The 24,713-nt window shown below is 57.0% G+C and overlaps 2 protein-coding genes across 5 annotated transcripts in view; both read left to right on the plus strand.

Annotated features, from left to right (window-relative positions):
• Positions 1–24,713, plus strand: part of CAPN5 (calpain 5) — a 52,818-nt gene that overhangs the window by 18,364 nt on the left and 9,741 nt on the right. For all 4 annotated transcript variants that reach the window (XM_059411449.1, XM_059411467.1, XM_059411439.1 and 1 more), the window contains exons 3-6: positions 4,802–4,933; positions 20,246–20,454; positions 23,492–23,684; positions 24,496–24,689. In XM_059411449.1, coding sequence (XP_059267432.1) covers positions 4,802–4,933; positions 20,246–20,454; positions 23,492–23,684; positions 24,496–24,689 — 728 coding nt within the window. The remainder of the gene's footprint in view (positions 1–4,801; positions 4,934–20,245; positions 20,455–23,491; positions 23,685–24,495; positions 24,690–24,713) is intronic.
• On the plus strand, positions 4,946–12,130 carry OMP (olfactory marker protein). Its single transcript, XM_059411481.1, has one exon. It carries the CDS (start codon positions 10,231–10,233, stop codon positions 10,975–10,977), a length of 747 nt encoding a protein of 248 aa, XP_059267464.1. The 5' UTR covers positions 4,946–10,230; the 3' UTR covers positions 10,978–12,130.

Raw genomic sequence — 24,713 nt, forward strand, 5'->3', positions numbered from 1 at the left:
CAGCACCTGCTAGGTGGTGTGGGGCTTATCCTGTGGTCAGGCGGTCAGGACGGCTGGTTGGTGGAGCAGGAAGTCAGGCCCGGCTTGCCCCAGGCGGATGAGGCGAGGCCAGCCCAGTGGGGTGACCATTAACTCCCAGCTTCTTGGTCCTTGGCCAGTGAGTTGGAACTTTGTCCTAAGGCAGCTGTGTTTCTGTGGAGTCTTACTTCTTGCGGCCTGTGACCTGACTTTATAAATAGAGTGAAAGGCTCTTTCTGGATAGCCCCTGGGAAGGCCTTCTTCACTCCCACCCCACTTTCCCCCCTTCTCTTTAAGTTGCTCAGTGTCATGGTCTCTCTCTTCTTGAGGATCTCAGACAGGCTCTCTCCCTGCTGGCCTGCTGGACTTCACTTCGCATTCTTCCAAAATGGAATGTGAAGGCTCGTTTTTGAGCTAGATGAACTTGGCCCCACCTCCCAGGAGGGGCATGGCAGGTGTGACCTTGAATAAGTCACTTCCCCTCCCTTGGCCTCAGTTGCTTCATCTCTAAATGGGGAGACTAACTCCTGCCGATCGTGGTTTCTGGGGGTTGAGATGACTCGTGTCTGTGGTGTTACACCTGGGAGCCGGAGGCCCCGGGTCCCTCTCTTGCCCACCTGCTCCCTGCCATCCCTGGTTGGGGATGGAGAGCTGGCCCTGCCTGGAAAGACCCATCTCCTGTGGACTCTATGGGTGGAGCCAGGCCTCATCCACTTCATTCCCCACCCAGGGCACCTGCCTTGGGCTCACACCCTCGTCCTTCCTCTGCGTTCATTGTTTCTTTGTTCCTTCCAGTTTGGTAAAGGCCTGCTGGCCTCCCCCACAGGCCTGGCCGGGGAGATAAGAGAAGGAGACTGTCATCGAGGCCTGTGACTCAGGGGGAAGCCCGAGGGTGTGGACGTGTGAGGGCCTTCCTCCTCTCTCAGGCCCAGGTCCTTTGTGGGGGTCCCTTTTCATCTCTGTGGGAAGCGAGTACCCCCTGCCTCATCCAGCACTCTGCCTCTCCTCTTGTCTGGAAATAAGTTTGCAGGTCCTTTGGTGGAACCAAGAAGGGAGCAAGTAGGGGTTCTACAAACAGATGGCAGTTTTAGAGCCCCCCACAGAATCATCCCCCTAGTGGCCTGGTGGTCCCCAGCCCCCAGTCCTGGGCTCACATTCATCACACCAGCACCTGGAGAAGACCCCACTCCTTGGCTGTGCTGGAATATAGGCCCCTTTATGCCACGGAACAGACAGTTTCACTGGGGCCGGCCATCTGGGCCTCGGCTCTGCCTGGGAACGATCCCTTCTGGGCCGCTGCTCAGAATGCCTTGCAGGACCGGATTGCTGGGGGCGGAGGGGGAGTGTGGGATGGCCGCTCCTCCTGAGAACCTGCCCTTTTTGCCCCGTCCCAGGCAGACGGACTGCTTTCTTCTTGGGCCTTACTGTCCCGGGTCGGGGGTCGGCTCCTGCCTGGATCTTAGACTGCAGGAGCGTGGAAGACGAGGGCCGAATATGCCTGGGTCCGCTGTCTCGGGGCGTGCCTGTTTGTACACCGGGCCTGCACACCTGAAATTCTTGTTGTGCCCTGGAGGCAGACAGTTCTGGGCTATGCCCCGTGTCCGGTGGAACTGGTCTGACGGGCTGAGGGGCCGAGAGGTGAGAGGTGACTGCTGATGTAGAAGGTCGTGCCCCAGAGAGAGGTCTGTGGAGCATTAGAGCTGTCACCTCCCAACCCTGGGAGATAACTTGGTCCAGGGCTCCCTGAAGATGCCTGTTGGGCCCAATCCTGCATGCCACTCTGCCCTCCCTTGTTCCGGGAGAGCCTTCCTGCAGCCCCAGCAGAACCTGCCAGGCCCTGCTCTTGACGCTGGTATAGTGGGCGGAGTTGGGCCTGGGCCCTGTCCCGGAGCTCGCAGGCTGGTGCGGGTGGGGGTGACCCTGAGTGTGAACAGTGATAGAAGGGACCACACGTGGCCAGGAGCCCAGGGAGCATGGTGTCAGAGGTGGCATGTGTCTCGGTACTGTGGCTGGATCCCATCTTGGGGGGAATTTGGAGTCCCCGTTTCTTTCTGGAGACCTCCTGTCCCTCTCCTTGCCTGCTCTGTTGGTGTCACTGCCTCCAGGCAGCCTCCTCTGATCTCTCTCTGGCTTCCTGCTGTCATGGCTGCTGGCTCACGTGGAGGGTCAGAGTCAGGCTTTTCCTCCTCCAGGGATGGGCCTTCAGGCTGGGAACTTCCCTGACTAGCTCTGTGGGCTGTGCCTACACAATAGCCCAGGAGCGATGGAAGAATAAACACAGGTCTTGAGATCCTGGCCCTCGGGGGAGGGGAGGGTCTGGGTTGCCTCTGACCCCTTGGTCTCATTGCTGTATAGTGGGAAGCCCCAAGCTGGGCTGGGGACAGGTGCGGGATTGTGAGGGAGGCAGGGTGGCTTTTTGTCATAAGTCCTAGCCCCCCGGAGGCCGTGGTGCTGACTGCCTGAATTTGAATCTCACTTCACCTCTTCCTCTGTGGCACTGGGCAAATGACTTCACCTCCCTGTGCCTTGGTTTCCTCATCTGTGAAGCAAGGAGGCCAGTGGTACCTGCCTCACAGGGTGGTGTGGCACAATGCTGGGCACAGAGCCGGTGCCCACTCCTCGGGAGCTGTTTGTGTGATTGTCCATGCGGGGTATCCCCAGGTGGCTACTGGACTTGGGGGTGGGTCCAGGTACCACCGACCTCAACTCACTCTAGCAAGTCTTGTGCCTGCGGGTGGTAGGAAGACGCCCCAGACCCCTACCCCCTCTCGGCTCCCTGCCTGGCTGGAGGTACCCCGCTTCACCGTGGAGGCTCAGGGCAGCACTGAGCCTGGGAGCCAAGACTCCTGACTCCTATGCTCAGTCTCTCTTCAGGGGCCAGAGAAGGGTCTGGAGCCAGGCCCCTTTCTGGGTGCCAGGGCCAGGCTGGGATGGTTGGCCCTGCCCCAGGGTTCAGCTCAGTAGGGAGGAGACCTCGTCAGGGAGCCCAGCCCACCTGCGTTGTGTCCCATTGGCCCATTTACTGCCGTGTGACCTTGGCTGTCACTGGCTCCTGGGCCTCGGCATCCTCCTCTGTGGACCACCGGCCAGTCATGTCTCTCCAGTGCCTTGGCCTGGACGATATGAAGGGGAGGGGTATGAGGAGGTCACCTCACGTGGTGGCCATGTGGCTGGGGTCCTCTAGGTACGAAGCAGCACCCCCAGTTCCCACCCTGCCCCCCTTCCAGGGAGGTGGGTGCTAAGTCACGGCTCTCCCTGGCTCAGGGCGCTGGTCGGCCTGTGGGCCAGGCCGTGGAGAGAAGATAAGAAGGGTTGTGGGGAGGGAGGCCGTCTTCTTCCTGCCTTGCTTCCTGATAGCAGCCCGCTCTGCAAGTTTCCAGCCTCACTGGGTTCTCATGACCTGGGGCAGAATCACTCCAACCCGCGGCATGCCACAGTCTGTATTATGGGGAAATCACCATAAGGCTTGGCTCTGGGTCACACTGAAGTCCCATCTGGAGCTGTTCATGCCCTCAGGGGGGTTAAGGCCTTCAATCTGGCCCCCCAAAACACTGGTTTTCCCAGGCAGAGGTGCCAAGAGGAGTCCCATACGCCTTATTGAGAACCCCTAGCCCTTTTCCCCTTATCCCCGTAGAATGCCCGGCTTCTGGGATTTGTGGCATCCCCACAGCCCTACAGGGGTATGCCTGCTTTGCACAGGTGAGGAAATGGAGGCTGAGAGAGGCTGAGGCACCGGCCTGAAGTTTCACAGCCAGCAAATGTGTCTTCCTGACTGCTGCCTTCTACTGGCTGCCTGTAGTAGGACCTCAGTAGCTCTTTGTGATGGAGCCAGGCCCAGCTATGTGTGGGGCATATTGTTCAACCTCTCTGGGCCTTGGTTTGCTCATCTGTACTGTGGGCATAGTGCCCACGTCTCAGGATCATGGTGAGGATGGGTCATGGCGCCAGCAGGATGACTGGTGCATGGAAGGCCTGTCTCAGTGTTTACCACCTCCACCTTGGGGAGCATTCCCTCCCTCCCTCTCAGCTCTGTGGAGTAAAGATGCTTCAGGACACAGGTGGGCACCTGCATGCCCCAAGCAGACACCTGGACTGGGAAAGGGGAAGGGCACTGCCTTCCTGCCCAGCCCTGTCTCTGCCTGGCCCATTGGACCCACACTGGCCACACAAAAGACCCTCTAGGAGCTCTGCTCGGCATTGCTTGCTGTGTGTCCTTGACAAGTCACTGCCCTTCTCTGAACCTTCATTCCTTGGCCATAAACTGGAATAACAACCCCACACTCCTCCATGGGGTTGAGGGTGCAGTGAGACAGCCTGAGGGTGTGCTGGCCTGGGACCTGGCGTGGTCAGCTCCCTGCTTCTCCCCTGCCCTTGCCACTCATTCATTCTCTGTGAGTTTGCTGTTTGTTTCTGCCTGGGGCCCTCACCCTCTGTGTGAATGGGGGCCCCTGAGGGTGGGCTGGGGTGGGCACTGCCAGCCTGCTGCTGCTGGGGGAGGATGGGAATTGACCCTTTGCTGGCTGGGGAAGAGCACAGAGGGCAGGCAGAAGGGGGTGCCCTGGAGCCAGTCCCCCAAGCCCTTCCACAGCATCTGTTCACCCTTGAACCTCTGGCCCTGAAGGGCAGACTTCTTCATCCAGGGGAACGGAGAAGGGCCTTCTGGGCAACCTGGGGGGAGCTGGATTCGGAGAAACTGACCAGCCACACTGGGGCCCCCGGTCTGCAAGGGGAGGCGGGCCAGTCTCCACGCTGGCAGTGAGGTCCGCTCTTATCTTCTCCGCAGGACATCTGTGAGAACCCCCGCCTCTTTGTGGACGGCATCAGCTCCCACGACCTGCACCAGGGCCAAGTGGGCAACTGCTGGTTTGTGGCGGCCTGCTCGTCGCTCGCCTCCCGAGAGTCGCTGTGGCAGAAGGTGAGGCCTGGGGTGGGGCCCTCACTGCTGACCCGGGGAGGTGCACCCTGAGCTGGCAGGTGTGATGTTATGAATGCCTGTGCCGGTGTGGGGAGGGGTGACACCAGCGCTCCCAGCTCTGGCTGAGCAGCAGAATCGCTTTCCCCTCACCTGCCAGCTTAGGTTCTCCAGGGCCGGGTGCTGGGAATCTGTGTGGCTCCCACGGGCATCCTGATGTGTCCCCACCTCAATGTTGGGGGCCCACAGTGTCCCTGGAGCCACCTGGCAGAACTGGCGCCTGAGAAATGTGGAAGCTGCCTGAGTCGGGTGCAGTGTGGAGCCACCACTAGCTGGGGCTCAGGAGGCCCCCTGCCAGAACCTGCTGTATAGACTTAGCCAGTCAGTCCTCGTCCTTATCTTGGCCTCCGTTTTCTCCCTTGTTCAGCGGGTGTGGTCCAGCTTGTTTTGTTTCATGATTCCTGGTTCCAAGTGCTGATGTTCTGGACCAGCGCCAAGGGCTCATGATGGAAAGAGCAGCCTCTGGTCGTGACACTTTGCCCTCTTGTGGCGACACTTGGAAGTGCAGCCCTTTAATCCCACAGGGAGAGCTCCCTTTCTGGGGAGGCTGGGAGGCTTGGGTAAAGGCTGGACTGCTGGTCTGTATAGAGTCCATCAGGACTGCATGCAGGTTCCTGTGCTAGCAGATACCAGTCATTGCCCCCTGCTCCTCCCTGCCTTTCCTGCCCTTCCTATAAGGAGTCAGCAGCAGGCCTTACAAGCTCTGGGCATCTCAGCCTGATGGTTTAGGTTAAAGCCCTTGCCTCACCATTTGGTAGCTTTATAATTAGTTCTGTTTACTCATACGAAAAACCAGGATATGAGGGTAGCTCCCTCTTGGAGTTTGTTAGGGCAAAACAGGAAACTGTTCTCAAAGGGCCTATGCAATGCGGTGCTCAACGAGTGTGGGCTGCGTTACCCATGTTTTGGTAATTAACATTCATAGAACATGATGGGTATTCTCAGGCAAGCAGGGGGCATCCATCAGCTGTCAGAGGGAACTGTGCCCTTAGCCGGGGCTGGGACTGTGTTAGGTGCCCTACTGTCATGCCTTCTGAACAGGGGTGTGACCTTTCAAAGCCACCCCAGGGTATGTATCCCTGGGGTCTGGCTCCTGATGGTCCGGGGGGGACCCAGGTGCTGGAGAGCCCTCAGCAAAGGTCACTGCTGCAGCCTGTAGACGGGGGTGATTGTAGATATCCAGGCTGGAAGGGCCTCAGAGAGCCACATGTGGGATCATGTCACTCATGAGCCTCAAAGACCAGAGAGGGCTGGGGCCCAGTGTGTTCTCTGGATGTAGGGCTGTCCTCTCTGCCCCTGTCTCCAGGCTCCAGGCCCCTTCTCTGAGCCCAGAACAAGGTCTCCCTGCCTCTGAGCCCATCCACAGCTATGTCTGGGGCTGACGGTGGCACTTAGGAATCCTGTAGGGCTGGCCCTAGACTTCCCACCCTGTCCTGTAATCCCCTGTTTACCTGTGGTCTCCCTTCTTGAGGTGAGCTCCCCATGGGCAAAGCGGGCCCAGCTGTATCTTCCAAATGAGCCCAGCAGGGTCCTGGCCCAGAGAAGGCTCAAGAAAGTTCTGAGAACAGAGTCCCTCCCCAAATTGTTGGATGGAGCTGTAAGCCGCCAGTAACACCACGGCCGGCCCTCCTCCCCTATGCCTCCTGGGGCCTTCAGTGGGGCCAGAGCCTGGCCCACCGTGTGCCCTCCTGGGAAACAGGCTCTCTGGTCATTCGTAGGGAGGAGCCTCCACCTCCTGTGTGTCTTGTCCTGGGCCTGGCCTGCGGCAGTGAGTGGAGGAAGGGAGCCAGGATCCTCAGGCAGGAGGACTATCATTGAAGCTGTGGCTCCTCTGTGTTTATTTGTTGCTGGGCGGGAGCTTCTGCCTGCAGGGGGTCAGGGCTCCTGGCCTGGCTGGTCTGGAGTCTTCAAGGACTGGGAGGCAATCTCCAGGAGCTCCAGTCCCTAGGAGGCTGGAGGGAACAAGGTGTTCTCAGCTAATTGCACTCCGCCTCCTGGTGCTGCTGTGGTGATAGCTCCTGGGTCCTAGAAGGAGGTGGGGGGCCCTGGGGAGCTTATTACTGTGCCTTACTCCCCTCCTGTCCCTGCTGACTGGGCCCTGTTTGTTGTCACCCCTCACTTTTGGGCCTGTTGCCCTGCAGGGCCTCCCCTGCCCCACCCACTCTGTTTTCTCCATGGAGCAGGGGTGCCCAGCCACCCCCTCTCCCCCCACCCACTTCACTCTGGGGATGCTGAACCTCAGGACACTGGTGCACCATGCCCGTAATATGTAGTGCCCCCTCCGCCAGGAAGCCACCCCTTTACCTCTAGTTCTTGATGCAACCTGGGGCTGATGGGCACAGGATTTGAAACCAGCCAGACCTGGGTTGGATGCTCGGTTGGATGTCCTTGTGTGACACTGGGGAAGTCAGGTTCCTTCTCCTTGTCTTGGCGTAAACCTGACCTTTCTAGTCCCCAGGATAAATGGAGCCTGTGGTGGGAGAGGGCAAGCCTGTGGTATTTAATGGCAGTATACCTGTGTTCAGTCCCTCCCACCCACCCCTGGATTCCCCACCTGTCCCTCTGTTCTAGTAGACACTTCTTGGCGGTGGACCTCTCCCTCCTGTGGGATCCCTGGTAGGGACGTTATGATCTGTCCATTCTCTGAGGGCGGGACAGTGGACTTCAGGTGACTGGGTTTTGTGGGCCAGGAATCAGGACGTGACAGTGGGCTGGAGCATTTGCCATCAGGCCTGGTTCATTCTGGGTGCTCACCTCCCCCAGAGCCTGGTGCAGGCCCAGGCGTGGGGGCAGGCCCGATCCCTGCTCTGAGCCTGGAGCCTCGGGCGCCCCCGGCCAAAGGAGGAAAGCCGAGCAGAAGTGAGTGCCTGGCTGTCTGAGAGGGAGGATTGGCGGGTGGCCGACATGTCCCCGCGTAATCTGCGCAGCTCATGCCCATGAGCTACAGAGCAGGTCATTCAGCCCAGGTAATGGGGCACCCGATGTACCCCATGCCATTCCCAACACTGGGGATAGAGGATGTACACAGGTACTGCGTCGCTGAAGGCTTGCTTTAGCTGGAAACAACTGGTGTTGCGGTTTACTCTGTTTCCCTCTAGACTGTTTCTCCAGTTGGGGTTCAAGAGGCATTTGCATTGCTTTTCGGTACACAGTTTTACAGTCACATAGGCAAGTTTGGAACCTCCTCTCCTCCTCTGCTCATTCCTACTCCAGGCTCTAGTGGGTGTCCCCAAGGTGTCCAGTGGCCAAGCAGAGAGCCGTGGGTGGCCCTGGCCCCACCTGCAGCCTTCTTCCTGCTTCCTCTCCTCCCTTTCCACTCTGGCCTCTCCGGCCTTGCCTTTTTGAGGCCCAAGCCCTGGACACCTTCCACCCTCAGCCTCCTGTTGGTCGGCAGCTGGCCCAGGCTGAGCCCAGGCTCTCCCCAGGGTCATATAATCCCTGGGTCTCCCCGGCATCCTGCAGGTCCAGAGATGAGGTGGGCATTGTCACTCCCCTCGGTGCGGCTTCCAGAACACACCCTCCACTTGGCAGCCCCTATAGGCTGATGCCCTTGGCTCTCCACGCCCCCTGGCCCTGCCCACCTGTTGCCATTCCTTGTGGACCAGCTTCTACCCGGGCCCCAGGGGCTTGGAGCCTCCAGTCTCCCAGCCTTTTCTGCCCAGTGCTACTGTGTCCCAGGGATTACCACACCCATGTGGCTGACACCCTGCCCTCATCATCCTGGCCTCAGTCCTGTTTGTGGCTTCATCATCCTTTACCATCAGCAGCCTCGGCCTCCACTCTCCATGGTGGCCACAGCCCACACCCCCAACTGCCTTTCCCGCAGAGGTTCTGCTGAAGGTCCAGTCTCCCTGGCCTCACCTTCCAGGCGTGTCCATCATCCTGCACTTTAATACACACCTGCCCCTAAACCTCATTTTGGCTTCCGGTCAGTGTTTGTGTACTCTCCCCATATGCACATCTTCGCCTCTGGCTGGCGTTGGCCTTGGGCCCTATCACATTAGTTCTCTTCTCAGTGCCATTCATTCATTCAGTCATTTAACAAGCGTCTTCTGAGGGCCTCCTATGTGGCAAGCCCTGTTCTAGGTGCCGGCTTAACTCCACAGGAATTCCTCAGCCGTGTTGTTTCCCTCTCTTCTGACCCTAAAGGTACAGAGTGAAAGGTTCTGGGAGGGTCAGACAGCTTGAGGTTTCGCCTCCTCTTGAATGCCCTTGGGGGACTGCCCCCAGCGGCCTCCAGAACTGACCTCAGTTGAGATGTTTACAACAGACAGCTGCTGGGTGATCACGTGGCCAAGATCCCACTGACTGATTTAGCCTCCATCTAGCAGTTACTTTGCTTGTGGTCCACTAGACCCTCCAGATCATTTTCAGTTGTTACACTTTGGCCTGTGCCTCTGTCCTCTTTTCTGTGTGTGGCGTGTCATGGCAGCTTCCCCTTTCCCCTCACCCCTTCCTCACATATTCCAGTTCTTCCATTTACTAGAATATACTAGCTGAGCCCCTGCTTCCGCCTCAGCCACTGTAGAACAGATGTCTGTCAGATTCTCTCAGCCTCAGGTCTCCTAGGGGAATCTGAGGCTTGATGTGGATAGAATACGTGCTAGGATTCAGTGGGGAGGAGGCAGGGCCAGTGGACAGGACTCCTGTAGGTCAGTGATTCTCCCAGTCCCTGGACCAACAGCATCAGCATCCCCCGGGAAGGTTGGCAGAAATGCAGATTCCTAGGCCTGGTCAGCCCTGTTCAATCAGAAGCAGTGGGGGTGGAGCCCAGTGATCTTGTTCTAGGTCCTGCAGGGGATTCTGATGAGATCTAAAGTTTGCCAGTGGGGTTAGGTGAGAGATGGAGGTGGCCAGGCTGGTCCTGGCACTGGGGCTGGACTGGAGGGCTCCCAGGGCCCCTGGGAGGCGGAATGAAGGCCTTGGCGGTTGAATGTGGAGAGGAGTGAGGGTGAGGCTGAGCTGAAGGCGAGGTGGCTTCAGGTTCTGGTTGGGGTGGAACCTCTCCCAACAGCAGGCCCCCTCCGTTCCTTGTCCCCCTCCTCTCCTGCCAGGGGGTCTTGCAGCCTCTCCAGTGCACCCCTGCTCCCCAGTTCCCTCCCTTTCTTACTGCCCCAGGCACCCTCCCTTCTTCGTAAACAAGCCCTTCCGTGGGAGTCAGGTTGTCAGGGCTGTTACCACAGCAATTGACATCAGCAGCCTGGTCCCTGAGGAACCTGTCACCCTTCTGCCCGCTGGCTATGCCTCAGTTCCTGCCTCTTGGAGGAGGAGAGAGAAGGCGTGGGGGGCCTCCCATCCCCATTTTGAGCACTGGGCAGGGCAGGGCCAGGCTGGGCCTAGGGGCAAGGAGAGGGGAGGGGCCGGGGGAGGGCCAAAGGGTAGGCGGGGCATCCTTGGGGGCCTCTGGCCCTGGCTGTGAGGCCCCTGCACACACGGCACACGGAGCTCCTAGGCACACGGGGCTCCCAGGCAGCGTTGCAGCAGCAGCACCCGGCATGGCGGAGGACGGGCCGAAGCAGCCGCAGCTCAGCATGCCCCTGGTCCTGGACCAGGACCTGACCAAGCAGATGCGGCTGCGTGTGGAGAGCCTGAAGCAGCGCGGGGAGAAGCGCCAGGACGGCGAGAAGCTGCTGCGGCCGGCTGAGTCCGTCTACCGCCTGGACTTCGTCCAGCAGCAGAAGCTGCAGTTCGAGCGCTGGGATGTGGTGCTGGACAAGCCGGGCAAGGTCACCATCACGGGCACCTCCCAGAACTGGACACCCGACCTCACCAACCTCATGACGCGCCAGCTGCTGGACCCCGCTGCCATCTTCTGGCGCAAGGAGGACTCGGAGGCCATGGATTGGAACGAGGCCGACGCCTTGGAGTTTGGGGAGCGCCTATCAGATCTGGCCAAGATCCGCAAGGTCATGTACTTCCTCATCACCTTTGGCGAGGGCCTGGAGCCCGCTGACCTCAAGGCCTCTGTGGTCTTTAACCAGCTCTGACGGCTGCTGCTGGCTGCCTCGCCCTCCCCATGCCTGCCCGCCTCCTCCTCCCCTGCGCGTGCTCCTTTACCCGAGGCGTGTGTTGGAGGACCTTCTCCTAGCTGCTGATCTGCCCTCAGCGTGCGTGCCCAGGACCCTCTGAGCCTGTGTGCTTCCTTCTCTCCTTTCCCTGGTGCTGGCACTCCTGCTCCCATGAGGAAGATGCAGAGGTCCTGTAGTCTAGAAGCTGACCCGGCTGCCACTGCTTCTGCTGTAGACCATGGAGGCCTGGTGGGACCCAGGGCATGTGCCTTCCCTCTGCTTCGTTGTCCAGAGAGAGACTCAGAGAGGCTGACAGAGACAGACAGACACAGAGAAAGAGATCCAAAGCACCAGCCTTCGGGCTTCCTCAGGAGACGGAGAGACAAGACGACAGAGCGGCCTCCCTGGGGAATCACTGCTCTCCTGGCCGCAGTGCCCTTCACTGAATCCCAGAGGTGAACAGTGAGCCCGGGGACCCAGGAAGGCACCGCTCCTGGCCCGGGCCTGGCATGGACCCGGGATGCTTCAGGGGCCCCAGGACTTCAGGCAGCATTTGGAGGGCTGATCTGGGGCAGTGGGGAGCAGCTGGCAGGCTCGAGGCTGTGCTTGCCAGCTCCTGCCCTACTGGGGATGACTTCAGGGGGTTAAGTGAGAGGGAGGGAACATGTGAAAAAGTTACGTAGAGATGCATCTATCTGTACGTGTGCGTATATACTGAGAGAGCGTGCTGTGTTCATGGCTATGTTCTAGAGCCTGTACCTGCGAGCAAGTCTGATTTTAGATGATCTACTTTGTATTGCCCAGCTGGTTCATGGGTGGCCCTTAGTAGGGGCTTGGTCAGGATAACCTTGGGGAGGGGGTGCTCCTGAGCTGAGAGCCTCTGAGGTTCATACAGTGAAGCAGGGAACAGCATAGTGAAGGGATTTCCCTCTGCCAGGGGGAAGCAGGAGAGAGGGGTCCAGAGCCCTGGAGCTGGAGTCAGTAGATTCTTTGGGGCCTCAGTATCCCTGCTGGGATGTGAGGTTTTTCCCTGCTCCCTGGGCAGGAAAGGCTCAGGCCCAAGGGGCACCTCAGGAAGTACTCCCAACACCCTGTCTGTCTCTAAGCCAGCTCTGGGTGGTTTTTTTTTTTTCATCAGGAAGAGGCCCATGACACTTTGCTCATGAAGCAGACCCAGCGAGAGCCACAGGGTCCAGCGAACAGATGCACTGGGAGAGGGCAAGAGCCATCCACAGTGGCTGGGAATGCTGGGAGGGTGAGCCCCATTCGAGGCGTGCAAACAGGAGTGGGGTTTGGGAATGGACATTCTTTATGTGGGGAATGGCTGTGGTGTTTCTGACTCTCCGCTCGGGGGCCTGTTCCCGGCGGGGCTTGAAGTCTCAGTCTGGTGGCCAGTAGGGCCATCCGGACCCCCCGAGATGGTCCTGCCCTTCGCCTCTCTGCTTGACTTCCGCCTGCAGCTTGGAGGACCCTCTTGCTGCAGACTGCCTGTACCCTCACCCTGAGCCCCCACATCCACTCCTTGCACTGTGTGTCCCCAATAAAGCCTCTGTGCCCTCACCTTGTGGTGTGCAGTGTCTCACCGCGAGCCACCCCCGCCCCCCCCCCCCCCCCCCCCCCCACGAGCTCTGACAGCCCTCTCCAGTCCCTGCAGAGCCCTGAGCATCCCCTCCTTGGCCTTTTCCTGCATTCCCACACCCTCCCCTGGCTGCTGTCAGAGATGAGGCCTGGAGCAGTCAAGGGACTGGCCCATGGTCAGACATCAGGACAGAGTTAGAACCAGGTCTCCTGATACTCAGTGGGGTACCAACACCCCTGGCAGGTTTTTCCCCAGGAGCCCCCAGTACGGCCTCTGTCTGAAGCGTGGGGACATGCTGAGGCCACTGAGAGGTGCCATCTGGTCCTCAGCAGGTGGAGCCCAAAGGGGCTGGGTGGGGATGCACCAAGCCACATACAGTCTCCAGGGTCCCTCCCTCATGGGCTGGCTGGCCAGGGGGCAGATGGGATGGGGAGTGGCAGGGGTGGGGTGGGGCTAGGCCTACATCACCAATTTAATGCATGTCCTCAGGCAGCCCCTGCCCCGCTGACCAGACAAGAATGATGTTACCACATCCCTTTGGTGCTCACTTGGCCCTTCTCTAGAGCTCTTTCCCTTGTCATCTCTCTGGAGCTCATTCAGTTTAGGACAGAGACAAAGTGGCCTGGAGGATGAAGCCATCTGCCTAAAGTCACAGAAGGCGTGGAGGGGCTACAGGAGGTGGCCGTGTTTGGACCAGGCTCTGGGTCTGCGGCCCCCTCAGGTGGGCAGGGGGAGGCCTGCTTCTTCCCAGTGACGGAGGTCACATATTTTTTTTTTAAAAGATTTTATTTATTTATTTGACAGAGAGAGATCACAAGCAGGCAGAGAGGCAGGCAGAGAGAGAGGAGGAAGCAGGTTCCCTGCTGAGCAGAGAGCCCGATGTGGGGCTTGATCCCAGGACCCTGAGATCATGACCTGAGCCGAAGGCAACGGCTTAACCCACTGAGCCACCCAGGCGCCCCGGAGGTCACATTTTGCTTCAAGGGCCACACTTGAGATTTTGCCTAGGAATGACCCTTGTTTCAAAAGGCTCCATACAACCAGGTCTCACTTCCCAGTCCTCCACCCCGGAGCCCTCCCCAGAGCAGCTGTGGCCATCTTGTTTCCCTTCCCCGAGCCCTGCCCTTCCAGCCCTGGCCTCCATCCACTCCTGAAGATCCCTGCGGAAGGGATGGGGGCAACAGAGCCCAGCCCTCCCACCCCTGCTCCCCTCCTTAGCTTGACAGCCAACACTGGGCTGGGAGGATGCCAGGAGTCGGAAACAAGGACCCAGTTCCCATGGAACCCACAGGAAACCGTAGAGAGAAGAGACCTGCCATCTCCTGAGCTTCTTCCTTTCACTGAGGCAGCGCGTGCCGTGCTGAGGGGCCTGCCACTGACCACCTGTGTGACCCTGTTGGCAGGGACTAATGATGATGCCTCCTTTTACGGTCCTTGTGAAGCCTGAATGGGTTTATGTTAGTGAAACTCTTCAGGGCCTCAGGAGGGGGCCACACAGCACCTTCTCTCCATTTGCTCTTCGTGACTCTCCTGGTCACTGGAGATAGACGGTCTTTTCAGTGATTTTGAGAAGATTGTCAGGAGAACCTATTTCCAGAGGAGCAGCACCGGGTTCAGAGAGGTGAGGTGGGTTTCCTGAGGTAGCCCAGCAGCCCAGTGCTTCTGGGAGCAGGTGGTGTGGGGTGAAGGGACGGACAGGGGCCAGGCCTGGCCCTGGTTGGAGTGGACGAGAGGGCATTCTCCTGTGCCATCATCACCAGGCTCAGGATGGCCCAGCAGAGGGGATCTTTAGCCCGAGTGGTGTAGCTGGGCAGCCCAGCAGGAGAAGGCCTGCCCTGACCCTGGAGTCCTGCCTGGGTCTCTGAGCATACGGCCCGGCCCTGTGGACAGGAAACCCCAGACCCCTGCAGGTGCATCACGTCCTCACTCTGCGTGGGGAGCGACGGGGCTCTGCTTTCCTGAGGGTGTGGGGAGTAGGGTTGGGGGGCCCAAGCTTCCTGACCTCTTCCCGTCATGGCCTCTGAAACCCGAGAATTTGAGACTCTTGCAATCAGAAGCTGAGAACTGAGGAGCTTCAGGTGCTTGAAACCAGGGACCCTCTATTTTACCCACCTGACTTGGGTAACACTGGCACCACCTGCCCCCTGCAGCCCTTCAGACCTCAGCTCTACCGGCCTCGGGCGGAAATGCCCCCAGCTGGCCCTCAGACTCCTGGACAGAGATCTGTGCCAGTGCCTTCCCTGCGTCATGCTTGCGTGCACGCTGACACACACTCGTGATGCCCATGTGCACACACACATGTGCTGGTGCTCACACACACGCGTGCTGTGTCCACCACGGGCACTGGCATTCATGCACTCGCACACTCAATGCAAGCATGTCCCACTGGCTCAGAGTCCGAGGGCAATTTGAGCTGGGAGTGCTCCAGGCCCCGGGGACCCACGGTGCCTGCCTGCCCTGAGCTTTCTGGGCTGATTCTGTAGTGGGTGCCAGGGGCTTTCCAAATTCTCCATAGTCCTTGCCCTGCTACCGGCTCAGTCTAAGTATGTGCATTGAGCCCTCAGGCCTCTCTTTTCCCGTCTGCGTGGGGCGGCTGTTGCTGAGGTTCCTCTCGGGAGGGAGGCTGCCCAGGTCACCTGAGCTGCCCGCCAACCCCAAGGTTTGCAGGACGTTGTTTGGGTGCACGCACTTGTCCTGTGTCCCCCAGCGGGATGAGCCCTCCTTACAGGTGCACAGCCCTCCACTGTTAAGGTGACACCCCCAAAGCCACTGTCAGTCCTGGGTCTCCCAGCAGCCCTGGGGTAGAGGAGGCAGAGGCCAGCACTGAGGCTCAGCGTGGCGGCCAGTCGAAGCGAAGTCCCGGCCATGCAGTGTGGTTGGGCAGGAGTACAGTAGCGGCTGCAAGGTCACTAGTTGGACAGGGCCCTGCTGCAGCTGGCACTTGGAGACTTTTCTTCCAAAAAGACTTGTCCAGCTGGGGAGCTGACCTTTCTATACAGGACATGGGGCGGGGATCTGGGGGAGAATGGGGCTCAGCCCCACCCTCCAGAAGCTCCCTTCTGGAACGGGAAAGAGCCTGGGGAGGGGCTGCCCTGGGAGCACCAGGCCCGGAGAGCCTTGCATACTGTTGCTCCGCTCACCCCCGAGGGACAAGGAAGGTACCGGAGAGGGAGCCACGTGTGCAAAGCCAAGGTGGCCTGAAGCATCATGGGCGTAGATTTTCTGGGAGCCCGAGGTGGGAGGTGGTGTTGGGGGCTGAGGCCGAGAGGGTCAGCAGAGCCTCGGCTGTGACTGCTGGGCCAGGGAGCTGGTGGCCCTGGGGATGGGGCCTTTCAGCTGGAGACAACATGGGAGGAGAGAGATGGCTTACTGTGCTCCCTGCTGCCCATCCCTCCACCTCAACAACTGTCAGCTTGCGGCCACTCGTGTTTTCCTCTTATTCCCCTCCCCCGACGCCTTCCAGGCCACATATCATTTCATCTGTAAATATTTCCCAGTGCATCTCTGGGTAATAAGGGGTCGTGAAAAACAAAATAAAATAAAACAAAAACAAAACTCTGTACCTGCAATCCTAGAACAACTAAAATAGTTTCACATTTCACGGTAATTCCCTCATAGCATCAAACGCCCAGTAGGAGTTTTGGTTTCCAATTTCTGCCATAAATATCTGTGTGTATGTGTTTTAATTTTATTTAAATTCAATTAACCAACATAGAGTACACCATTAGTTTCAGATATAGTGTTAAATAATTCATCAGTTGCTTCTAACACCCAGCGCTCATCACGTCACGTGCCCTCCTAATGCCCCTCACCCAGCAACCCCATCCCCCCCACCTCTCTCCTTCCTCAACCCTCAGTTTGTTTCCTAGAGTTAAGAGTTTCTGTTGGTTTTTCTCCCTTCCCGATAACATCCCATTAGTTTTCCCTCCCTTCCCCTGTGACGCTCTGAGCTGAGCTGTTTCTTTATCACATGAGTGAAGCCACGTGGTAAGTCTTTCTCAGCCTTAGTTTGCTCAGCATTATCCCCTCCAGTTCCACCCACGTCGATGCAAATGGTAAGTATTCATCCTTTCTGGTGGCTGAGTAATATTCTGTTGTGAGTCTGTATCACACCTTCTTTATCCATTCACCCGTCTGTGGACTTCTCGGCTCTTTCCAGTTTGGCTACTGGGGACATTGGTATGAACGTTGGGGTGTATGTAGGTGGCCCTTCGGATCACTGCATATATTTCAAAGCTGTGACCATCAAGGCAGTATGGTACTGGCACAAAAACAGACACATAGATCAATGGAACAGAATAGAGAACCCAGACACGGACCCTCATTTTCTCTATTTTTTGAGTGTCTTCTATTTTCCTGATTCCTGCTATCTTTATTATTTCTTTCCCTTTACTTGGGGAAGATTTTTTTTTTCCTAGACTCATGAGGTAGAGATTTCTTCAATATTAAACCTTTTCTTCCATCCATCGTTGGCTTGATTTTCATGGTAGTATTTCAAGTGTTCTCTCTGCTCCACATTTCCTGTAAGCGCAGACCTCCCCTAGTGGTTCCGTGAGGTTTAGGCACAACTTTTTGGCATGACTGCTTCACAGGAGACCTTGCGTACTTCTCTCACGAGGCACGTGATGGCTGCTTGTCTTTCTTTTTCATGATGTTAGAAGCCATCCATGACTATTGCTAAATCCATTATTTGCCAGCGGTCATAAAATGGTGAGTCTCTTATTCTAGTCTCTTCCTCATTTCTGAAGCTCATCTCCAGATACAAACCCCCTTCATCTGCTGCCCTTGGTTCCCCACTGGCCCAGTTGGATAAATCCTGATTCTTTCCCTTAATTTTCCAGTTTTAAAAGAAAAACGAGTTGATTCCCAGCTATCCTCCAAGAGTGACTGATGACTTGTTGTTGTGAGTATTGTTGTGATCTCGTAGATGGGAACCTGTCTGATGTGTTTTGATCCATTGCAATAATTACTCTTACTGATGCTGCACTTGGCCTGTCTCTGGCCAGTGGGAGCCTCTGTAGGTTGGTCTTGGAATCCTGTGATGTGGCCTGAGGGTCTTCGGTTGCTTCCTTGATTCCTGGTATGACTGGACGTGGTGTGGAAGCTTTGAGTTTGAGGGCCTCTATGAGTACACCTTCTTGCACAGTGTCCTCCTCCTCGCTCAGGACCCTGCTGGCAGCAGAGGGAGTGTGGGATAAGAAACCAGCCTTGCTAGGCTCACCGGCCATGAGGTAGGAGGGGAAACTGAGGCCCATGGGGATCCCTGACTCAGGATCTCCAGGCCCTAGAGCCTCATTAGCTGCTTCCTGAGCCACAGAGGGCGCAGGGCCAAACCCCAGGTTTGGCTAATGATCCTTCTGCATCCCCAGCAGTAGTCCCCGTGCCCTGTGAGGGCCCCCTGTGAGGGCCCTCTTCCTCCCCGGGCCCCATGCAGTCCAGAGCTTTCAGAGCAGGGGGTAGTGGGGGAGGGTGCATGGGCCTGGCTGGTGTGCTCAGCTTCGGACTCCCTGTCCCTCGGTGCTCTTGGGCAGCTCCTCATCTCTCCACCTTCCCATCTGTGCAGTGGGGATGATAAGCCACCCTGCGTGTACCTCATTTTTGATACAACTTTCTGTCCTGAAAGCAAAGTGAGAGAGGGTGCTGGGTGCTGGGGCAGAGGCTGGCCTGGGAGGTTTACAAAAGAACACAGAATTGACTGAAAAGGGACCACTGGGCAGTGTCGAGTTCTTGCTGGGTTCCAGATGCTGTGCGAGGCCCTGAAGCCCCGAGTGTGAATCCTGCCTCCCTCCCCGGTCCTCATGGGCAACACTGCGCCAGCAACTTCCCATGGTATTGCCCTGAGAGGTGGTGGGAAGAGCGGGGGCGCGGCTGAGTGAAGAGCCCGGTCTGTGTCTGGCCTTGGGCAGACCTCCGCTGCTGGCAGCTTCATTTGCTTGGTCTCCAGTGTCTCACAGGGACCGTTTGTCTTTGCCAACATCCCTGTTGATGGTAAGAGGTGTGTAAACAAAAACCCTCTTAATGAGCGTGGGGGTTGGGGAATGGCTTTTGGCTGAAGTGTCTGTGCATAGGCTGGTCCGGGCCTTGGGATTTATGGCCTTCTGATGCATCTCTGGTTTCTCGGCCTGGATGCCTGCATGCTCACCCCCATCCCTGAGGGTGTTTTTCTTCCAGAAGGAGCTTCCCATGGTCCCAACCCCTGCCTTGGTCCCATGCTGGGGAGGGCCAGCAAGTCACCTGACTCTAGGGTGAGGGGATTTCCCTTCTCTGTCCACCTCCTGCTGCCCAGATTTGCCTCTTTCCATCAGACTAGAGGCCTCCTGAGGGCAGAGACCATACCTGATTCACCTGGGTCCTAAGTGTCAGCACGGGTCCCCTGCAGAGTGGTCTGCAAGTCACAAGTCTGAATCCTGGTTTCAAACCCAGGTCTGTCTGACTCCAAAGAATGTGTGTTTTCTGACTGTGTGGCCCTGGGCAAGTTGCTTGCTCTCTCTGAACTTCAGGGTTTTTTAGCTGTAAAGGAGGGATAGATGATAATAATCTATGCACAGGGTTATTGTGCGAATTAAACTGAGATAATCTGTGGTGGTTGCGGACGTGGCACCTGGCATGTCCCAGATGTTCCATAAATGATATTGTTAGAGACCCAATCAATGCCTGTGAATTTTAACACCTGTTGATTGAGCACCATCTCTGGGCCAGGCCCTGGACAAGGTGCTGGGCATATGGCAGTGACCAGGCCTGATGTCTTCCTGCCCTCAGAGAGCTAGTCTTCCAGTGCTAAGTTGAGCGGGGTGACACATGCTTGTTTAATTATAATTGTGGTAATGGTCCCCGAGGAGAAGGGCCAGGGGCCATGAGTTGTACAGATGGGGTCCTAGTAGTCTAAAAAGTCAAGGAGGGCTTCCTGGAGGAGGAAGTGGGTCGTTAAGGGCAAGTGAGAATCAGCTGAGTGAACAGAAGAAGGAAGAGCAGGTGCAAAGTTCCTGAGCAGAGGAAGAGCCTGGAGCAGGGAGCAGGGGCTAAGGGGCTAGAAAAGCCAGCCCGGAAATTGGTGGCAGGACAGCGCAGCTTAAGGATTTGGACTCACTTCCCAGGGAGGTGACATGATCAGAAAGATAGATCACTGTGCTGCTGTGTGGGCCAAGGGCACGTGTGGCAGCTAGTGCTGTTAGAGGGTTCTGGGCTCGGAGGTGGGGGCTGGTCAGGCTAGCGCCAGGGGCAGATGGGAGATGGATTTTAGCAGAATGTGGGAGCTCATATTGCCCGAGTAGGATGGACTGAGGTAAAAGGAGGGGTCGCTCAGGCTGGACTGGGTGCTGGCAGCGCCATTCACCAGATGGGGGCTGGGAGGGATGTGGTGTGTTTCTGAGCGGGGGGGGGGGGGGGGTTGGACGCAGAGGGAGGCACCAGGAAGGGCGCAGGAAGCTCCTAGGGTCTTAGAGTGACAGCTGGCAGGAGCCTACACCTAACCACTGCAGAGAAGGGAAACTGAGGCCCAGAGGTGAGAAATGTGCACCCGAGTCCCACACTCGTTCATGGCAGAGATGGAGACAGGACCCACTATTCCTTTCTCCTTTGATTCCCTCCAGGCAGCCCGCCGCCGCCGTGTCCTCAGGAAGCCACATGTGACCTGCACTGTGTTCCCGTCCTGTCCTCTTTCCTATCCAGGTCATCCCAGACTGGAAGGAGCAGGAGTGGGACCCTGAGAAACCCAATGCCTATGCAGGCATCTTCCACTTCCATTTCTGGCGCTTTGGGGAGTGGGTGGACGTGGTCATCGATGACCGGCTGCCCACGGTCAACAACCAGCTCATCTACTGCCATTCCAGCTCCCGCAACGAGTTCTGGTGTGCCCTCGTGGAGAAGGCCTATGCCAAGTAGGTACAGTCAGGGGACCGGTGGGTGGGGGGCCAGCCTGGGGCAGCTTGGCTTCCAGGCTCTGTGTGTCTGCACCTCCAGCCAGTGCTTCCGGCACAGAGGCGAGGGGCTGCTTCAAAGTCACACAGTGCGCTCAGAGCCTGGGAACCCAGGGTGTGGCCAGCTGAGCCTGCGCTGTGGGGGTGGTGCCAGGGGGCAGGGTCAGGGAGACCTGGACTGTAGGTCTGTTACCAGGTGTCCTATCCCCAAAACCCATCCACGCAAGGAAGAATAGCTTCTCCTTATTCTACCTGAGAGGGCAGAGCCAACACTCACATTCGGGGTGCTGGATTTTCCCCTCAGATCCAAGCTGCCAGGCCCTCCGTGGCAGCCTGGCTGGGATGTGGGCTCTCAGAGCCCTGGCTGGTTGTGGAGCATGGGCCCTCCCTGCCCGTTGGGCTCTGAGCTTCATCCACTCATCCATCTGTCTACCTGACAGTCCATCTATTCTGTTTCCACCGACCCCCACTCCTGCTCTGTGCCAGGCCCTGGGTCCCCAGCACGGGCCCCAGCGAAAGCTGGCCTAGCTGTGGAGGGCTTTGGGGCAGAGTGACCTGCTCAGGCCCCTGCAGGTCAGGGGCAGGCCTGGGGCAGGACGGCGAGTGGGGCTGGAGAGCCCATAGGCTCTGTGGAAACCTCTCCCTGGTTCTGCCTCCCAGGCCCACCTGTTGGTCTCCCTGGACTGTGTGTGTGTGTGTGTGTGTGTGTGTGTGTGTGAGACAGGAAAAGGAAAGACACCAACTTTCAACATCAAACTCAAGAAAACACAACACCGACAGATTCCATTTTCAGTCCAAAGGGAACCAATCTCGCCCCCTGGTGGGCTCCGAGTCTCCAGCACCCTAGCTGCGGGGGCGGGGTGGGGGCTTCCCTTTCTGGAAGTGCCCCTCACTAGCCCCTCAGTAGCAGCTTCTGCTTCGGTCTCTGCGTCTGTCTATTCCCGCTGGATCCTATAAGCTGAATCTTAGAGTATTTACCCTTTCGCATCTGGCTTATTTCTCCGCGCGCGATGCTGTCCGAGCTCACTTCCGTTGCAGCATGCCAGCGTGTCCTTCCTGTCTAGAGCGGCACAGAATTCTGTTGCGTGGATAGGCTCCACTTCGTTTCTCCATTCATCTGTCGGTGGACTCGGGTTGTTTCCACCTTGGGCTGTGGCGAACATACCGTGTGAACATGGGTGTGCAAGTGTCCCTCCGAGTCACTGCTCTCAGCTCTTCGCAGTGTACACCTGGGAGTGAGCTGCGGGATCTCATGGGAGTTCCGTGTTTGAATTTTTCAGTGACTGCCCGACTGTCTTCCACAACAGCTGTGCTATTCATGCTTGCTTCCTTTTTCATTTATTTACTTCTAAAATTGTAAAATGAATGCATGTCTCTTAGAGCAGATCCAGCAAATATAGAAACCCAGGAAGAAGGTAATAAAAGTCCCCTGTGCTCCTGCAAATTTTTCCAGGCCTTTCTACTTCTCTGTTTGGGGCCACCTGAGTGAACCAGGCTCCCTGCCTTCCGGAATCTTTGCTCCCCTCCCTTCCAAGGCCCGGCTGCCCACTTCTGTCTCCCTCCCTGTGCTCTTGTGTCCTCTCCAGACCCTCCCCACCACTTAGAAACTCCTTTAATATATTTTTCTAGGGGTGCCTGGGTGACTCAGTTCATTAAGCAGCTTCCTTTGGCTCAGGTCGTTATCCCAGGGTCCTGAGTCCCACATCTGGCTCCTGGCTCAGCGGAGAGCCTGCTTCTCTCTCCCACTCTGTCTGCTGCTCTCCCTGCTTGTACTGTCCCTTTCTGTTAAATGAATAAATAAAACCTTAAAAAAATGTTAAAACATTTTTTTAAAAGGATTATTTTTTTTTGTAGGTTACCTTGTAAAACCTGCATTCCTGTTTTGTGGGGAACTGCAAACGATAGGTCAGGTATAGATTTTCATAGATATGTGTAGATTTTCAGTTTATGTAATCTGTTCTGTTATATATCCTATTCTGCTGCTCATGTTCATGTTCAGCACTGCCTTTAAGACTCCCAGCCTTTTCCTAACATTCACAGAAGAAGCTACAGTTGTGCCCTTGGCACCTGGTAGGTTGTACATAGTAGACGATTAGTGTTTTTTATTTTTATTTGTTTATTTATTTATTTATCAGTAATCTCTACACCCAATGTGGGGCTTGAACTCATGACCCTGAGATTAGGAATCCCATACTCTACTGACTGAGCCAGCCAGCCATGCTCAATGTTTTTTAAATGAACTATTGCATACATTTTCATTTTTTGTTACTTTCTAAAATATTTATTTATTTATCTTCAGAGAGAGAGCGTATGTGCATGTGTTGGGGCCCAGGGGCAGAGGGATGGGGGGGAGACTCCCTGCCACATGTGGAGCCTGACACCGGGCACGATCTCAACCCAAGATGATGACCTGAGCCAGAATCAAGTCGGATATTCAACCAGCTGACCCAGGTGCCCCTACCGACATTGGAAACATCCCCGGAATCCAGCTATATTGTTTCGTCAAACGTACCAAGCAAGCACCAGAGATTTCCTGCCACAGGATTTCTTTTACAAGCCTTCGTTGGGGGGCAGCCTCGCATCCCAGAGCATGGATGCAGCATTAGTTTCTAAAGTCAATTCCTTGTTGTTAGGCATTTAGGCAATTTCTGCATTTACATTGTTATAAATAATGTAAATTATTCGTAATTGATGTTTCAAAAACTCCGTGAGCTTTAAACACTTTTGAGAAGAATCGCTTGATTTCTGGACTGCTAATTTGGAGGACAGGCTGCTAGGGCGAAGGGGAATTTGGGTGACAAAATGGTGTGGTTTGGTGGGACAAACACTGATCTAGGAGCCAGTGATATGGATTACAGTGTTGGCTTTGCTGTGACCTGCTCTGTGACCTTAGCGGTGTGCTTGACCTCTCTGAGTCCCCAAAATGTGCCCTGGAAGGTGAGGGATTTCAGCTGGCTGGGGATTGTGAGCTGGGAATTCTTTCCACATTGCTCCCCAGGCTGGCGGGCTGTTACCAGGCCCTGGATGGAGGCAACACTGCAGATGCGTTGGTGGACTTCACAGGTGGCGTGTCTGAGCCCATCGACCTGACCGAGGGTGGCTTCGCCCACGATGAGGCCAAGAGGAACCAGCTCTTTGAGCGTGTGTTGAAGGTGCACAGCCGGGGAGGCCTCATCAGTGCCTCCATCAAGGTGAGAGCACAGAGGCTGCCCTCCCGAGCTTCTTCGCAGGCCCTTACTGGGGAGCGAGCTGGCCGTGCTGTCCCCACCAGGGCCCCTGCTCAGATTGGCTCCTAAATCTTTGCCCTCAGCCTGGGGGGTGGAGGGGAGCAGTTGGGGGTGGCCTTCCCCCCCCCCCCCAGTGCTGGGCAGCACAGGCCATAGGCCCCTGTGCCCTAATTTCTATGGTATGAAATACCTTCTGGTTTGACCAGCATTCCCCTTTTATGGGCATCTTGTACTGGGGTGAGGGTTGTCTGTACCTCTGATGGTCCCTTAGTCTGGGTTTGAGGCATCACGAGCTACAAGGTAACGGGAAAGGGGGGAGCCACTTTCTGTAGCTGGCGCAGGCCTGAGTGCTTCAAGAGGATCATCTCTTTGACTTACTCCTAATCCAGGTGGGGAATCGGGCTCAGTGCAGACACCAGTGGGGGGTTGTCTAGACCAGAAAAAGGAAAAGCCCTGATTTAGAGCATTTACGGTGTCAGTACTTTCGCCATGTTGATTTCAAGCTAATGTTTTAACAGTTGCACAGCTGAGCCAGTGGCAGTGAACTCCAGTACACCCCTGGGCCAACCCCACTTTAGGCCCCTTCCTTGACCCCACACTGCTGCTCACTGGGGGCTTTGCGAACTCTGAGCTCAGTCCCTAACCACAGCTTCTGCTTTGTGTAGGGCTGTCATTCCTTCCCTGTCCGGTAGAGGGCGGTGTAGGCGCACACCCGCCTCGCAAACCAACCCGCTGACCGGGCTCTGCCTCTCTGGGCAACTGTGTCCTCCCGCAGGCAGTGACAGCAGCAGACATGGAGGCCCGCCTGGCGTGTGGCCTGGTGAAGGGCCACGCATATGCCATCACTGACGTGCGCAAGGTGCGCCTGGGCCACGGCCTGCTGGCCTTCTTCAAGTCGGAGAAGCTCGACATGATCCGCCTTCGGAACCCCTGGGGCGAGCGGGAATGGAATGGGCCATGGAGTGACACGTGAGGCCCAGGGATGGGAGTGTG

The sequence above is a fragment of the Mustela nigripes genome, chromosome 1 (genome assembly GCF_022355385.1).
Source record: "Mustela nigripes isolate SB6536 chromosome 1, MUSNIG.SB6536, whole genome shotgun sequence".
Taxonomy (NCBI): Eukaryota; Metazoa; Chordata; class Mammalia; order Carnivora; family Mustelidae; genus Mustela; species Mustela nigripes.

Coding starts and splice junctions, on each gene's coding strand:
- OMP (XM_059411481.1), top strand. CDS start 10,231: ATGCCTCAGTTCCTGCCTCTTGGAGGAGGAGAGAGAAGGCGTGGGGGG.